The 18079-nt window shown below is 48.3% G+C and overlaps 1 protein-coding gene across 8 annotated transcripts in view; it reads left to right on the top strand.

The window, feature by feature from the left end:
• The window catches only part of ARID1B (AT-rich interaction domain 1B), a 325561-nt gene that overhangs the window by 239978 nt on the left and 67504 nt on the right, over positions 1-18079 (top strand). For all 8 annotated transcript variants that reach the window (XM_045572643.1, XM_045572641.1, XM_045572639.1 and 5 more), the window contains exon 4: positions 1352-1595. In XM_045572643.1, coding sequence (XP_045428599.1) covers positions 1352-1595 — 244 coding nt within the window. The remainder of the gene's footprint in view (positions 1-1351; positions 1596-18079) is intronic.

The raw sequence follows: 18079 nt of genomic DNA, 5'->3' as shown, positions 1-18079 counted from the left end.
AGTGTTAGTCACACAGCTTCTTTGTGAACGAGGCTGGAAGTCTGAACCGTTGTTGAACTTCTTTTATTCACGTGTCGTAAGACAGCTACACATACATATGGAAACCCTGATGTCTGCAGGGCGGGAGCGCTTCTCCATAATTTACATGGAAAAGTTACTCGGTGTGTAACGGTAATATAGATTCTCTCTCTTTACTGCTCCTCTGTTGCGCGGAGTCTAGTGAGCTCTGAAATCCTGAGGACACGGAGCGCTGAGAAGCCCGCTTTTATGCTCCCCCGGAATTCCTCTCGGCCTGGTGAGCAGCAGCGGTGCCTCTGTGCCTCAGTGGCGCTCTCAGCGCCACCCAAGCTGCTTTCTCAGCCACAACTCGGGGTTGTAAGGGAGGACAAGAAGGAATGTATAGTTCGTGCAGAGAATTTTAAAAAGTTCAAAGTAACAATTGGTGTGTGTGTGTGTGTTTATGAAGGAAGATTTGCATAAATTACTTCAGTATTTTTAATTGAATCTAATGATTTTTTTAAAGTTAATTCTTTTCTATTTAATTCCATATGTAGTGTACTAAAAGAGAATGGTTTTATATCCAGTTATGGACCCATTCTTTTCCTCTAAAAGAGCACAGAAAGCGTATTTCCTCTCTGATGCCTTTGACTGATTGAACCTTCGTTCCTCACTGGTGCGCACTGGGCACTGGAGGCGCATCTCTGCGTGGGCCCCTGGCTGGTGATGCCTTCGGAGAGACTCCCTCTGGCCCACCGTGCCACCAGGGAGACGGGGTGGAGTCAGTCCCATCTTGGGGATGCTCTGGCCCTGGTCACTGCACGCCAGGCTGGAATCACCCTCCTCCCTGAGGCGAGGCCCGCAGAGCGCTGTGCTGGAACCCGGCTCTGCCTGGACCCACACGGGCCGGACGGAGGAGACACCGCTTGCAGGCCGTGCTGTGTCACTGCTCGCCCTGTGGCCGGAGAGCAGCCACAGGCACAGGCATGGCCGTGCGCCCTGACACGGATGGACAGACATCGGAATTTCTGATACTTCTCGTATGTCACCAAATAGCACTCTTGATTTTTTCTTTTGAGTCATTTAAAAATGTTTGGCCCAGCTGACAGCTTAAAGCAGCACTTGTAGGATGGTTTTATGGAGTACAACTGTACTCACTTCCTAGGATAGATCAGGTCTTAGGGTTCAACTTACGAGAGTCAAGTTTCCTAGCAACAAGTGGCCATGCTCCGGATTTGGGGTGTTACCTGGGAAGCTCATTGCTGAGGGTGTGGTTTGGGTTTCCAAATGGTTTTGCCAGGAGGTGGTCCGAACAGGTTCCTCCATAAATCCGTGCTGTGTCTTCCTTCTGCAGGACCTGTCGGGCTCCATCGACGACCTCCCCACGGGAACGGAAGCCACGCTGAGCTCCGCGGTCAGTGCTTCGGGCTCAACGAGCAGCCAAGGGGACCAGAGCAACCCGGCCCCGTCGCCTTTCTCCCCGCACGCATCCCCCCGCCTCTCCGGCATTCCCGGGGGCCCGTCGCCGTCTCCGGTGGGCTCGCCTGTAGGAAGCAGCCAGTCACGGTCAGGCCCCATCTCTCCTGCAAGTATTCCAGGTATTCCCTCCGAAACCCTCCTGCTTTACTCCGAAGGAAAGAGCAGAGTGCACCCCGTCCCCTGTGGGCTTTGTTTTGTTCTGTTGCTGTTTAAAAAGCCAGTGATGGGACCACGTGTGAGGAGCGTGACTTTGTGAATTATCACAAAGCGTTGGAGAATCCCAGTTCCTGAAGGTATTCAGCTAATGAATACAACACCCGCTTAATAAAATCACCAATCACACCGATAGCTTCCGTTCACACATTGGCCTACACTATGCCCGGAAATTGCTTATTTTCTCTTAGCATATGTTTAGTAATGATTCTGTTAAATAAGATCTCTGTTGATAAGTGCCACTAAGGGTGAGATTATTGATGAGTATTGGCCTTAGTTTATAGGGCTCTCTTTAACTTATACTGTGGCAGTTATTTTCTAAAATAGATTTAGTGTTTATACTTACCAGTGTCATAATTTGCCAGCATTCACTGAACGCCTTGTTACTGACACAAACATCACCTTCTAACTTTGGCGTTAGACCAGACGTTTGTGTTCCAGTGAACTAACTCCTGGTTCAGCTATTTCAGTGGTCTTACTAGTTATCTATCTTCTGCTTCCTGTATTGTGTGCTCGGGATTATTTATTTGTTTGTCATTTGCCTCATCCTCATCCTTCTTTCTTCGATTGAACTTCATTCATTCAGATCCACCAAGCAGTAAGCTTTCCTTTATCAGCAAAGTAAATGCCGTTTTTTCTGTGTAAATGCTGGTGACATGATGCAGACGGCTGCCAGAAAGCACTTTTTACTAACCTACCAGAATTGGTATTGGACTGCTGATAAATTCTCTGACAGTTTATTATCTTAAAAGTATGGCTGGTAGTTTTTACCCCTTTTTACCATTTTATACCTTTTTTATGAACAATTATTTTTTAATCCTCACCTGAGAATATATTTTATTGATTTTAGAGAGGGGGTAAAGGGAAGAGAGAGAGAGAGATCAAGGTGAAAAAGAAAAATCAATCGGTTGCTTTCTATACGTACCCTGACCAGAATGGAATGAGCAGCCTTATGATGGTTGACGTCAACCTTACAGGATGACCCTCCAACCAATTGAGCCACCCAGCCAAGGGTACCCTTTTTTTTTTTTTTAATCTTTATTATGGGATGTTTTATGTGTGTATGAACATATATATACACATATGTTACATATTCTGATTGCTCTCTCAGAATTCTCTCTCAGAATTTTGGTATTGAGATGGTTTTTGAGGAATCGCTTACCTAAACATTGGAAAGTTCTATGTAAAATACGGTATTTGTCAAAACAGAAACTCGCTTCTCCTTTTTGAATTGGGTAAAGGACTTTTCCTAACCCTAAATGAAGACATTTCTGAGGTGTAAAGACATTACAGTTTTCACTTAAAATCCCTGACATGGGTAGTTCACTGTCTGATAGTCTTTATCCGTAGGTTTATCATTCCAGATGGGAAACTTTCCCTGTTTGGGTTTTGATGCGCTGCAGAACGCTCCCCGCCAGGAGAACTCTGGGCCGTGTGCTGCTTCATGTGGAGGGGTGGCTCAGCGGGGAGCGGCGGCGGTGTGCGGCGTGCAGGTACAGGCTGGTCGGTGAGGCGAAGCTGCTGCTCATCGCAGGCAGCACCCACCGAGCTCCTTCTCCCGCTAACTTCGTGGAAAAGCGAGTTTTCAACAGAGAGCATCCGGCCTCCTTGGATATGTTTGAAGTGTACAGTTTGTATTTTAAACTTGTGTCAGGAATCTAACTGCCCAGAGCCTACACTGTCATTTGTTCCCAAGTGTCAGGGAGGCCCTGGCTGGTTTGGCTTAGTGCCATGGTTGGCAAACTGCGGCTCCTGAGCCACATGCAGCTCTTTGGCCCCTTAAGTGTGGCTCTCCCATGGCCTGGGCGAGTCTGTTTTGAAGAAGTGGCATTAGAAGAAGTTTAAGTTTTAAAAATTTGGCTCTCAAAAGAAATGTCAATCATTATACTGTTGATATTTGGCTCTGTTGACTAATGAGTTTGCCGTCCACTGGCTCAGTGGCTAGAGCATCAGCCTGGGGACTGAAGGGTCCCGGGTTTGATTCTGGTCAGGGCACATGCCCAGGTTTCCCGCTCGATCCCCTGTGGGGGGTGGGGTGCAGGAGGCAGCCAATCGATGCCTCTCTCTCATCACTGAGGTTCCTATTTCTCTCTCCCTCTCCCTTCGTCTCTGAAATCAATAAAAATATATTTAAAAAACAGAAGGTCAGAGAGCAGGCACCAGGCCAGATGTGCACATGCTGCCTCAGGAACATCTGTCTGGAATTTCCCTCCGTTTCCCTGTGTGCAGCCTTTGCTTCTTTCCTCCCCCTCCTTCCTCTCCTTCCCAGACCTAACTCGTGTTTTCTGACCTCGCTTCTCTCCATTACCTCCCACCATAGCGTGCCGCTGCCTCTCCGTGTGCCACAGATTGGCTCTCAGTCCTGTCGCCATGCAGTCATTGTTAGGATGGCAGCTGTTGTGTGGCTGATAGCTGGGCGAGGGACAGCCAGGATGTTGCGGGGGTTCTTCCTCGTGCTGCTTTCCCAGGGCTTGCTGAGAAAGCATCGTTTTCCGCCATCTCTGCCCCGGTAATGAGATTGACAGCTAATGAGAAGGATCCCAGGCGAGATAAACACAGCCAGGACAGCGTCCCAAACGGCTGCGTCTGTTTCTTGCCGTTAAACCGTCCCTCCACCCGCTCAAATGTGCCCTCCGATCGTGCTGCCTCGCACACCGAGTGCCATGGGAACACGCTGTGACACACTGGCACCGGCGCCTGGCACGTCCCTCGCTCAGCGGGGCTTTCCTTCCTGCCTTGCAGGGCAGGATGGAGGCCGCTGTGGATGTCTCCTTTGTCTGCACATGGCTGGGCTCCGCACCATGCTCTGTAGTCAGAGGAGGGCCACAGCCCTGGTGTTTAGTGTAAACAAGCATCTGAGGACACCCTCCCCCCCGGCCGTTACCCGCTTTCCTCTTTTCACTTATTGTCTTCATCTCTCCCTCCTTTATGCCAGTGTATTTACATTTAGAGAAAGAAATGAATGACTCTCTTTCTGGTTGGTAATGTGCACGTAGATACAAACACATGTAAACCAAGCAAGTCCAAACCCGATGCCGTTGGTTCTGAAATACATGATGGTAACCCTTTTCCCTTTTAACCAAGTGCCCATCGCACTGTGCTGTGCGGGTCCTGGCTGGTCCTCCAGGGCAGTCTGCGGTGCAGGAGAAACCGTTGGGGCGTGATGTCGCTTGGGGCTCCGGGGCCTGGTGGCCCTCACACCGCGGGCACCGAGGCAGCCCGCGTGGCGGGATTGACCGTGTGTCCATGCCCTGGGTCTCCTGCCAGGCCAGCCCTCCAGTTCACCAACAAAGCGAAACGTAAATAAGCCGAAGTGGGTTTTGTTTTTGTTTTATTGGCCAAAGGCTTGTGTCAGCTTTTCCTCGTGTGCTGTCAGCAGCCAGCGTGTGGAAACAGTAAGAAGGGGAACATGAGGGGGGCTCACTGCCCCGGGCCCGGTGAGCATTTCCGCCTGTGAAACCTCGGTGTTTAACTGCCAAGGCCAGGCACTAACGGGCCCCAAACAGGTTCCCTCTTTATTTCAGCGTTTGTGCCAGTCCAGGTGCCGGTGGCGCTGTCACTCGCGGAGGGCAGGAGCTGCCTGTGCCAGTGACAGATTCACACAAAGACAGAGAGTCACGTGTTGGCAGCAGCGCCACGACGGCAGACACTGCTCTCCTGGTTATGCTTTTCTTGCCCAGCCTGGCGTTCGTGATGAGAGGACTCCGCAATGACAGCATCTCCTCCCGCCGCAGACAAAAGTGAAGTCCGGGAAGAAAGCGCCCCCTTTTTAAGTTCTGTGTGCTCTGCTGTCTGAGGCCTTGTCTCCCCCTCCCCGTCCCAGACTGGCCGAGGCTCGGGAGCTGAGAGCCGAGGGGAGAGGGGAGGGCCTGATGGTGTTCTGTCCATCCTCCTCCAGGAGCCTGCCTCCCCTCCCTGTCCCGGCAGCTGCAGCGTGTCCTCCCCACCCGCAGCACCTGGGGCTCGGGGCCCCTCATTATGCAGACTCGTCCCTGGCTGTTGTCCTAAAGGAGCACAGGTCTGAGTGCCCATGGAAACAGCTCTGCCGGAGGTGGTCACCCTCAGGGGCCCCGGCCACTCCATGCTGAGCCGGACTCTGAGCTTTGTCTGGTCAGTCCTGGGTGAGCAGGCCGCCTCACCCACCAGCCCCCAGGAAGTCCCGCCCCCAGGGACATCTAGGACCCCAAAGAGTGGGTCCAAAGAGGCAGCCCCCATTAGATGCCATATGGGCAGCCGCTCTCAGGGCACCTCCGGGCCCATTGGGAACACTGCGTGGTGCTCCCCAGCCTCCCGCTCAGCAGCCAAGAGCCCAGTTGATTCGGTGGGAGCTGCTGTAACTGCACACAAACAACAGAAATTTGGTCAGACAAGGATTGTCATGCGAATTGACATTCAGACAAGCAGGTTCTGAAAGGACGTTATGATGGGAAAGAGAAAAATGAATTGCAGCTTGGAGCTAGTCACAGGCTGGAGTGAGCAGGAAGGAGGTTAGAGGAAATGACGGTTCCGGGCCTCATTTGTCCAGATGAGCGCCTATGAGATGAGCACCGGAGGGCGCGAACCAGGGTTCCGCTCTGTGCTTCTGTCCTCCGGACATTTTGAACTCGTAGGGATCGAGCCCAACCCATCCTGCGTAACTAATTTTCCACTTTTAATTTGTCGTTGCTTAATCAGATTCACGGTAAAAGACGAGGTTACTTCTCTATGTAAGTGCTTCTGGCCCAGTTTCCGGCCGCGATAACATCAGTGGATCTGAAGTGGCTTTGCCCATAATGACACCTTATTACCAGAAAGCCCGCGGTCCCCTCTCCGATAACCTTACTTCAAAACCTTCATCAAGGGCTCTTCCTTGGCTTCTCCCGAAGTAGAAATCCTGCAACAGCTTGTTGTAAGGAAGATGCATGCTGCTTATTGGCAAGCTGAGCAGGAAAAAACTCTCAAACACAAAATGCCATTGATACATCCGTGTTTTGATCCAGGCAGCCCAGAAAACATCCATTCAGCAGTTCCACCAGCCAGAGCGCTTCCGCCAGGGTTTTTCGTCCCTTGCACAGTAAAATATTTGTGTGTGACAGAAACAGGAATTGCAGATCTTTCCAGTGGTGCCTAGCAACACTTACGAGAGCCACAATATATGTGGTCTTCTAGGGCGATGCGCTGCGGCTCTGTATGGTTTCCTTAGCAGTTATTAGTGCCTCCCCTGAAGTTCAGGCCAGGATCCTGTGGCCGTGAGTGTTCTGAGGTTCCTACGGGCAGGTCCCTGCATGGGAAGCAGCTGCCCAGGGCCCTGTGCTGCTCTTCCCTTCGCGGGGCCTGGCCAGGCCAGGTCTCTCGTCGCTGGGGGATGAGCATTTCTTCCGCTTTTCAGAAGCAGAAATCTTTTCGGTTCTTCCACTTCAACATGAAGCCCCTTCTGCTTCTCCTTTCCCCACGTTCAGAAACCAGAGATCGTTGGGATTTTCTCCTAGTGGCCATTCCCAGTGGTTTTGCTACTCCTAGTTGAAACTGGGCTATGCAGACCAGTGTACACCCTCTCATTTCGTTCCCTGTATTCGGTCCTTTGCCCGGACGTTCAGGGTCTGTGTCACCAGGGCTGCGTTCTGTGCCTTACAAGACGAGCAGTGGCTGGTGTGGTTCTACGCCCACTTCCCCTTTATTCTCCTCTGCTATTCCCTAAAGAAGCATTTCTATGCCCTGCTTACTGTTTGTCTTCATGTCTTGAGCTGAGTAGGCTGCTGCTGCTCTGAACTTGTGGTTCACTGAGCAGGGTGGCTCTCATCTCAGCCGTGGGATGCCGCTGTGGTAGTGCCGTGGCCTTGACCTGCTGCATAGATGTCTCCTCAAAGGAGGAGTCGGATGGACGGGTACAAAAGCTTGGTGAACAGATTTCAGCATAGAAGTAAAAGTTTCCAATGTCATTGGGGAAACGGTGATAAAATAAATAGTACTTACAGTCAGGATGGCCCCACTATTAGTTTGAGGAACTGGCGACCTCTGTTAGTGTTTCCTGAAGGGAGAAAGCAGCCGTGGTGGTGTTATACTGAGAGTGTTGTTATTGCCCTGTGTTCTGATAGCCCGGAGCCAGGATTATGATGATGTGTTGATTGATTATAGCCGTTAAGCCTCTTACTAATCAGTTTCATCACTTATGCTCAATTCACACACTTGCACCTTTGATTTCTCTTCCATAACAGGGTGATATGGGTTGTCATTGACTAATGAAGAGCAGAATTGGTTTCGGCATGAGACAAACGGAATGCCGACACGAATCCTAAAATGCATTAATCTTTAATAATCCACATCTGCATGTTTATAAATTATATAACCGGGGGTTGTTAATGTTGATATTCTCCCTTCCAAACAGAAAGTGACACAGGAGTTTGTACTTGCAAACTAGATTAAATGCACATAGCTGCATGCCAAGACTGTGACCTTGCCAAGGATGCCAATGTATTAATTCATCGGCTTAATACACTTGGCATTTCTCGAAAAGCAGCATGCTGCCCATTTGCTGTCGGATAAATGAGGTGATTTCCTGAGGAAGGCCAACTAGCTCAATTGCCGCTTTGTTCCTTCCTGCATTGAGTGTTCTCTTCCGCTGCGTCAGCAGGTACTGGACGCACATGTGGCTGCGTGCATGTTCTAGGAACTGGGGAAACACACTAAACATAAATGACAAAGGCCGCTGTCCTTGGGGAGCCTGCATTCTCATGAGAAAGACAGGAAATGAGCGTGTGATTTATTGTCAGGCTTTATTTGGGGGTGGGAGGGAGAATCAGGTTGCTGCTTTAGTTAGCAGGGATTAGGGAAGGTCTCTCTTAAAAATGGATATTTGTAATCTTTTTTGTTAATCCTCACCCAAGGATTCCCCCACCCCGGCCAATTGATATTTAGAGAGAGTGGAAGGGAGGGGAGAGACAGAGAGAGAAACATCGGTGTGAGAGAAGCATACTAATTGGTTGCCTCCTGCACATGCCCCCACTGGGGCCCAGGATCAAGCTTCAACCAAAGTACGTGCCCTTGACCGGGTTCAAACTCATGGCCCTTTAGTCCACTGTCTGACACTAACCACTGAGTAAAACCAGCGAGGGCAGAAATTGATATTGGAACTAGGGTCTCAGTGAATGAAGGCAAAAGCATGCCATGTGAATGCCTGGCAGAGCAAAAAGCAAGTACCAAGGCCTGAATCAGTAATGTTGCCATGTGGGCAGGGGACACCCAGGATGTCACGGGCTGGAGTGTGGAGGAGATGGGGACACATCACTAGGCAGTTAGATTAGAGAACGACCAGAGCCAGCTTCTTTAGCCTTCATGGGTTATGATTAGGAGTTAGCGTGTATTTTATGTGTGATGGGGAGCCACCGGGAGGTAGAAGTCGGGTAACGGTATGGTCCAATTTAGGCTTTAAAGGGACATTCTGGCTGCTGATGGAGATTATACTCTCAGGAGCCAGAGAGGAAGCAAGGAGAGTGGCTGGGAGGCCCCTGCGATCCCCAGGGGAGGGGGGCTGGGCGTGGCTGGATGTGTGGGCGGCAGTAGTGGGGCAGAAGGTTTTTGGTCCAATAAATTGGTAAATGGTTGGTCTGACAGCGGAAGACGAAGGAGCAAGTTTGTGAAGGGGTATGCAAAATTTGGTTTTGAGCGTGTTACATTGAGATGCCTGCCGTGCATGTGAAGGAAGGTTTTGGATAGGCAGCGGGGTCTGGACTCAGGAAATGTAGCTGGAGAAGCAGGTCTGTGAGTCATTAGATTTCCAGGTGGGATCACCCAGGCCACCCAGCCTGTTTCACAATCACCGGGGTGGCTTGGACGGCCCAAGTGGCTGGGCCCCAAACCTGGTTTCGGATTCAGTAGGTTTGAGCGAGAGCTGGAGAATTTGCATTTCCAGCAAGTTCCTGGAAGCTGGAAAGAAGCCACTGGTCTGGGAACTCCTGACCTGGGGAATGAGTGAGGTCAGGCTTCTCAACGAAGGCTGCACAGGATGTCCTGGGAAGAGACTGGAGTAGGGCATGCCAACCTGGTCTGACGGGACGCTGCTCCATCCCCTTCACAGCTCCCCAGCGGTTAACATTTTAGCCAAGGTCGGAAGCAGGGGCATTCTGAGGGCTGTGCCCTGGGACCCCAGGGACACAGACCATGAACAGCCAGTGGCGTGTGGGTTCTGGAAGCCACACTAAGGAGGGGTTCTCGGTGTGGAGACACTGTGTCCAGTACTGCCTCACACTCCCTCCCGCCCTGAGGGCGTGTTCGAAAGAACATCAGTAACCCAGTTATAATCATGTGTGATCATTCGTAGATGAGTTTAGGGACAAATAGCTCTTGTTTTGCTTTGCTTTTTTTACTTTCTTTAAATAGGTTGTGGTTCAATTGAAATCATAATGTCACAGGAAAAAAATTCTGTGATAAAATAACTTTCACAGTCTCGGGCCTAACTCGGTTAGTAATAGAATCCCCTATTTTCACCATTATTCCTTTCAGTTCATTTCACACAAAATTTAAGAATCATACTAAATTATAGCTCTGAACCTCTAGTTCATAGGAAAACCTGTAGTTTTCCTATGTGGTATCATTGCTTTCATTAGAAGTGGACAAGGGCCCGTGTTCAGTATTCCGTTCCATATTTAAACAGAAAATATAAAGAAACCATGTTGCCTATAATGCCAGTAGGCAAATTTGTTGGTCCAAATTTTATATATACTGTCCTCGTTTTCCTCAAATTTCATTATTTAATTCTCAAGCCGTGTATCTTCCTCCCTCCTCTGGCATCCAGAAGCAGCAGCCGCTGCCCGTGGCTTGTCCTGTCCATGTGTGCCACCTCCAGTCGGAAGCAAGGACACTAGTCCTACAGCCACATGGCACTTCCTGTGTGTTTCTGTGGTGGATGCGAAGTGCCTCCGAGCGAGTGAGCATCAGTGTGGCATCTCCTAGCTGCTCACGCTTACCGTGAAGCGTTTCCATGACATTGGGCCCAGAATGAAAACCCTGTGACAAGAGCGGAGGGAGGCGAGAGAAACTTTATCAAAGGGAAGAACAGCCTTGGTTTAAAGAGGCCGGTCTCCACCAGGCGTGCGGAGCAGCGGTGCAGGGCAGGCTGGGGCAGGCGGTGCCACATCTGATCCTCCTCCTGGGGGCCAGGTGGACAGACTGGCAACCCCGTTCGCAGCTTCCCCTTCGCCCCTTTGTACCGTGAGAGCTGCTAATCGGACCCATGCTGCTGTAGCTGTGGTTAGTTATTAGCAGAATAAAGGCAGATTGCTTCAAAAGAACGGGTGGGGGAACGACTCTACCAAATTGCAAGGTTGTTAGAATCTTAAACGCACAGCAGTCGGCTTTCCCCCTTCTTCTGAATTACACGCTGAATACAGTCTTTCATCTGTCACTATGCCCGTGTGTGCAGAAGGCAGCCAAACATTAAGCTCCAAGAACAAAAAAGGAGTCTTAGAAAGAGGAAAAATATTGAGGAGGAATAAGAATAGGTTAGAGTGGGATAAAATTGGGTTTTGTTTTTATTAATTTGGCCTTGTGCGAGAGATGTAAACCGCCTGCTCTGTGGAGTGCCCTCCCCCGGCCGTGGCCTCGGAGCCAGGCGGAGCGGGCGCGCTGGAAGCTGTGCCGGCGCCCAGGCTCCCTGCGGGCGGGCGCGCTGCCCTATCCCGCACACGTGCACTCCCCACCCACGGCCCCCACGGCCCACCTGAGCTTTGAAGCCGTTGGAGACGGAGTGGGTGTATTCGCCCCGGCAGAGCGGCCAGCCGGGGAGTGACCGCATCGGAGTGACGGCACTGGGGAGAGGGCGGCCACGCCTGCTGGGCAGGAGGGAGGTCAGAGCCAGCGCCTCCCTCCCTCCCTCCAGGGCCGTCCACACTGCGAGCGGTCTCTCCCAGTGGAGAGTGCCATAGGTAAATGCTGTCGGACTCAGTTTACCTGAATCAGAGCTGTGTGACCTCGGTGGTGAGTGTAAAACTGACTCCGCTGTGGGGGCCGGAGTGAGCGCCTTCAGTTTCCGGCCGAACACTCGAGGCTACCCCAGAAGGCGTGGAAGGAGTTTCAGGCGACCCGATCATCACACTGACTTCATGTGAAACATGTGAGGTAGCTTTTATTTAATTAATAAAAGAGGGCGATTGGGAAATGCTGGCTTGTATCCATTGGGCTAAATGAAGTGATGATGAATTATAACTAGGTGGTCTCTGTAATAAAAACAAAGTGCTTGCAGGGCACGCCCCGTGAAGGCGTGGTTCTTCACAGAGCGGCCACGTTCGCCTCTGTCTCTCCTCTTCCACGGCGGCCTCCAAGGCCTCTGCTGTGGACTCGAGCTGGGAGGTTAGCACAGCAACTCCAGGCCCGGGCTGCAGCGGGGAGAGCTGAAAAGGTTAATCTGCAGGTGCAGGGGCAGGTGCAGGCGCATGGCTGTTTAGAGGGAAAACAGGTGCCTCCTGGGTAGGTTCTGCCTCGTGCAGGGCATCGTGGGAATTTCCTCAATCTCGTGGTGGCTAGGCAGCATACACCCCTGCAGCCGGGTGTATCGGTGTTTTTAAGGCCCAGTGGCACATCCATACATCGCTTATCTTAGGTTAGGATTTAGGAAAAGTTAATGCTTTTCTGAATGAGTGTTTGGGGTGGACATGGGAGGGTTTGTCTTCCGAGGCTCAGGGTAGCTTAGGGTGGAGAGCCAGGTGTTCCCACTGGGGGCACAGCAGGGAGGCGATGCTTTCTGTGCTGTGCTGCTCTGATGTGAGGCAGGGATTCACAATAAAGAACTGTTGACAGCCTGGTGACAGCTGCCTCTCCCACCCCCTGTATCCCACCCAGCGCCTTCTGGGGAGAGTGAGGTCCTATTGGGACACCAAACAACAGTGAGTACTGCAGGCCCCACCCACGCACCTAAGGTAAATGGCTGACTCACCTTGAAACCCGAGCAGATTCTGTGTTTGATTGACTTTTTTTTTGTGGGGGGGGGGGGAAGTTTGAGGGGGACACACACACACACACACACACACTAATGTGAAAGAGAAACATCAATTGGTTGCCTCCCTTATGTGTCCTGACCAGGGATGGGGGAGTGTGTCAGATTATGTGTCATTATTCTTAATCAATACCATTTGAGGTTTATTTGATTTCTTGAGCAAGTATCCCTGAATGTTTCTTTACTGACATTATCATTTAGACTAGGAGACAGCAACTACAACCTTTGGGCCCAATCCAGCTTGCCACCCATTTTTGTAAATAAAGTTTTATTCATGCTGTTTTGTTTACATATTGTATATGACTGCTTTTGCACCACAACAGCTGAGTTGAATAGTTGCAACAGAGAACATATGGCCTGCGAAGCTTAAAATATTTACTATCTGGCCATTTACAGAAAGAGTTAGCCTATTTCAGCTCTAAAATAATAAGGTAAAACTACATACTTACTGATAACTTATAATGGTTTAATTAGCTGTTAGTCTGGGCAGGTTAGGATTTAGGAAAAGTTAATGCTTTTCTGAATGAATGTAGATTTGTTTTGTAGATTTGTACCTGTTAGTACTCACTGCCCCGCCATCTTGCTCTATGAAGTATACCAAACTAAAATATATTCATGTCTCAGTCCATCCACTGTAAATTAGACATTACTGGATGTGTGCTGATTTACCAAAAATACACATCATAACCTGTTTACACCCAATTCTATAATATACTAAAATCCCAATGTTTTTTACTAAATATATTTAATTTGATTATCTTGATTCAGTTCTTAAAAGCTATTTTTAGTTAGAAAATTTTTCCTCAATACCTATCGTAGTGCAAAAATTACAAAGAAAACATTAGAAAATAAAATGCAACAGTACATTAAGAAAATAAGGCATCACGGCTAAGTGAGATTTATTCCAAGAATGCAAGGTTGGTTCAATATAAACAACTCCATTAGTATTTTATACTATATAAATAGTCTTATGGGAAAATATTATTACCTTTAATAAAATTCAGTACCTAATTATGATTAAAACATTCAAGGAAGTAGCAGTGAAGTGATACTTGGTCACCGTAGTAAAATACATACGCTTTAGTTGTAAAAGGCATGGAAAATTATCAGATTTCCACTATGATACGAAAAAGGCAAGATGATCGCTATGTCCGCTCCTATGCAGCACTGTTCCAGAGATGCTGGCTAGTGCAGCTAGACTCAAAGGCACACAGATGGGCTCCAAAGAGATGTATAATGGTAAACCCAGGAAACTACAGAGAATGAGTGATAAATTTAATCAAAACTGAAAATTCTGTGCAGTGGCAGCAGGACATAAAATTAACATACAAAGAACAATATCGTTCCTCTACAGAAGCAATAAACACTTAAAAGACATACTAGTAGAGAAAATCCCATTTATAATGGCAAGGAAGATTAAATGCTTAGGAATAAACTTAACATAAAATGTGCAAAACTTTTGTGCACCTGAAAGAAACCAAAGAAGACTTGAAGAGTCAGGCTGCGGACGGAAGGGCCCCAGGTTCGATTCTGGCCAAGGACACATGGCCAGGGGAGGGCTCGATTCTGAGTAAGGGGGCGTGCAGGGGACGCCCGATCTACGATTCTCTCTCATCATGTTTCCATCTCTTTCTCTACCTCTCCCTGCCTCTCTGAAATCAATGAAGATATATTTTTTTTAAAAAATTGGAAATCACCTAAGTGCCGTCCATAGTAGAGTGGTTGGACAAACTGTGGAACACTCACACAAAGGCGTATGTGAAGTGTGAAGGGGGTGTTATAAATGGACAGGAAATATTTTCTAGGATGTGCTGTGCTGCTAAGTGAAAAAAGCGAAGCCCAATGATAGCTAAGATATCTATCTTTATGGAAGGAAGAAGATGATATAAGAGGAGATGCAGGTATCTTCTTATTTATACAAAAAATACAGAGAGAGAAGGTAACCCCAAAACTAAGGACAATGGTTATTTGTAGAGGGCAGGTGGCAAAGGGGTGGAAAGAAGGAGAAATGAGAACAGCAGATGGCAGGGATGAGAGGTAAAAAACTCTTCTGCCTACATCTCTTCATAGAATGATGACTTCAGGCCCATAGAAGATTTCACATATCCCCAAAATATCAAAACAAAGCCAATCAGGATATAGAGGGAACTCAGAATGGAATACAAGCCCTAATAAGTGGTTCCGTGTTTTTACAAGGATATAGGTTAATAATTCTGAAATTACTTGGTATATTAAAATGTAACAAGCTGATTTTGATTATGAGAACTGGGATTTTTGCCATTGAAAAAAGGAGTTCTAAACAAGGAAAAGAACAAGGCTAAAATATATTCTTTTTTTTGGGGGGGGGGGGTCAAATTAGAGCAATTTGAATAAGCTCATGCTTTCATACACACAATACACAATTGAATACTGAATTTCCGATGTGTGTATGTGCGGGTTAGTGTGCATACAAAGATTTCTATCTGTTCACTGAGAGGGTCTAGAAGCATTAACATCCCAGAAAAATGAGCAGACCTTAGCGCCCAGGTTTTAGTCTCTGAAACCATTCTCCGTACAGAGAACCTTGCCTCTCCCCTTCCCTTCCTCCTGGGAAAGTGGCTGACACCAGGGCTGGGCAGGGAAGGTAGAAGTGAGCCTGGAGCAGCCAGTGACTCCATGAATTAAAGATTCGAAGGAGCGTCCAGTGGCCAGAGCGAGAACAATTTGAGCAACAAAGTAACGTCAATGTTGGATTTGAATCCATAGAATAAAATAGCCATGAGTTTATTAGTTTTTTGTACTTGTGGCATTCACCATCAATTTATCCTCTTAAAACAATACCCATTTATTTCCTGCACTTTCCTTGGCCAGGAGTTTAGGCGCAGCTTAGCTGGGCCCTCGATGGTCCATGTTCCACCTGGAGGCTCGGCGAGGGGGCTCTGCTTCAGTTTCTCCTATTCCTGGAGGAGTTCACTCCCTGTGCTTTGATGTGATGCCCTCAGGGTCTGCAACCTACCTATCCTTACCGTGTGGCTCAGTTCACTCTATGGAAGCCTGCTGTTCAAGGCCATCCATAGCCCGCCAGCTCCGCACAGGCCTAGGTCCTCCTGTGAAGTCAGGCCTCCCCGGATCCTCTCCCTGTTGGCTATTTCAGTCATGGAGTCAGGGCTTTCCCCCTGCAGAATCCCGTGAGCTGCCATGCAATGTTCTGGGGTGATGTTTTATCACTTTGGGTATTTCTTTGCTTACTAGCAGAAGCCAAGCCACCCGCTCTGCCCTCTGACAGGGTGGGGCTCCCTGGCAGTCGTGTAGTGTGCCTGCCACAGTGAGTTCCTCTGGGCGGAAGCAATCTAGCAAACACGCAGAGATGGGGAAGAGCGGACGCCTGTGAGCGAGTGGGGAAGGAACGAGGGAAGCAAAGGGTCCTCACTGGCAAACACCGCGGTGATGATGGGCAGACAAGACTCTCCAATGGATGCAAAAGTCAGTGGGTACAATCTTGAGGGGACCCAGGGTTTGCATCGCCCCTGAGATACTTACCATCTGCAAAGGGCAAAATGGTGACTTTACATCAAAGGAACTTGGTAGGCATCAACTTTACCAAGTAATCAAGGTAAACCATCAGAAATGACACATGAGAATGTCTTGAACCCCTGGACAGAATGAAGTAGGATGTGAGGATGAGAATAACTGATCAGTGCTCTTCAAAAATGTCAAGGTCATGAAAGAAAAGACCTAAGTGCACTGTGAGATCCTGAGAGGAAAAAAGACAGTAAGTGGGAAATTGGTGAAATTCAAATAGGTCTTCAGTTAATGATATCGCACCATGATAAGTTCCTTGTGGTAATTATTTGATGGTTATATACGAGGGGAGTTAAGGGATATAACTCCAGGGGGGTTAAGGGATATAAGAGAACTCTTTGTCCTAGTTTTATAACTCTTCTCTAAATCTAAAATGAATTCAAAATAAAAGGTGTTTTTTTTTTTAATTTAAAAAACATAGCATAGACTTGTGTTGAGAGTCAAAAGTAAAATATGAAAGTCAGCAAAAAGTACAAATTCAGGTGATTTATTGATGTTTCATTCTTAGTTTGAGCAAAATTTTGCACACTATTGTACATGCGTGGTCATTGGAGAATGGGAAAAACTATTTTTATTAAAAAAAACATAGGCCCTAGCCGGTTGGCTCAGTGGATAGAATGAAGGGTACTGGGTTCGATTTCAATCAATGGCACATACCTCAGTTGCTGACTGGGATCCTCAGCCCTGGTCAGGGTGTGCAGGAGTCAATGTGTGTCTCTCACATTGGTGTGTGTCTCTCTCTGCCTCTCCCCTTCCCTTCCACCCTCTGAAAATCAATGTCAAAAAATATCAGGTGAGGATTAGCAAAAAATAAAATAAAAAGTCATAATATGGCCTGGCTGGTGTGGCTCAGTGGTTGAGTGTCAACCTATGAACCAGGAGGTCACTGTTCAATTCCCACTTGGGGCACATGCCAAGTCACAGGTTCTGCCCTCAGTCAAGAGTGTGGGGTGTGCAGGAAGGAGGCAGCCAATGATTCTGATCATTGATGTTTCTAGCTCTCACCCTCTCCTTTCTTCTTTGAAATAAATAAAAAATTTACTTTTAAAAAATCATAGTATGGACCTCTGCTGAGAATCAAAAGTAAATGGTCATTGGAGAATAAATACATAAGTGTAAAGTGGTGAAATGTACTCCAGCTCACAGCGTGGGTTTTCCAGTTGTAACTGTTTGTCCATTGTGCTTCATCTCTTTTTAGACACAGATGAGAGAAACATGGACTTGCTCTAAAACTGTTTTAATGTGAAAGCCTACTTAAAAGTGAATTTGTTCACTGTGCATGGCAGTATTCTCTTTTAAAGTAATTACCCAACTTCATTTTACTTATGCCAAAAATCTGTCATGAAAACCCATGATTCTGAAGATGTTTACTGAATTCGGTGCAAAGCTTTGTCTTCTTCACGTGGAATTTGGACACACATGGTCTTCAGCATCGTGCTTCTCAGAGGGCTTCTGACTCAGCATTGCTCGGCCTGGCCTGTGCCTGGGCCTCCGGAGAATGAGTCATAGTGACTATGACACTGTGATGGAAAGATGGGGTGAAAGCAAATGGGGAACTTAAAATCCTTTACGCAAACCTATCTTTACCATGAAAAGTTCTGTCTGGATGGATTTAGTACATACATTATCTCATGGCTTTAAACAGCTGTGTCTTAGCACCAGCCAGCAGTCGCACCGCGTGGGTGTGGCGGGATTTTGTGGATTCATGAGCTGGGTTTCACGCAGCCTTCTTTCCAGTTAGTGAATTGCCTGTAAGAGCAGCCCTGGGCGTGCGTGCAGGTGGTGGTGTCCTCCGCTGACGCAGGATGGCGTTTGTCTTCACTGTCCTCAGGCTGTGCAGCCAGCCGAGCAGACACAGTCCTT

Source organism: Pipistrellus kuhlii, unplaced genomic scaffold (assembly GCF_014108245.1).
Source record: "Pipistrellus kuhlii isolate mPipKuh1 unplaced genomic scaffold, mPipKuh1.p scaffold_m20_p_5, whole genome shotgun sequence".
NCBI lineage: Eukaryota > Metazoa > Chordata > Mammalia > Chiroptera > Vespertilionidae > Pipistrellus > Pipistrellus kuhlii.
The sequence above is the reverse complement of the archived record's forward strand: the minus strand, read 5'-3'. Positions and strand labels throughout refer to the sequence as shown.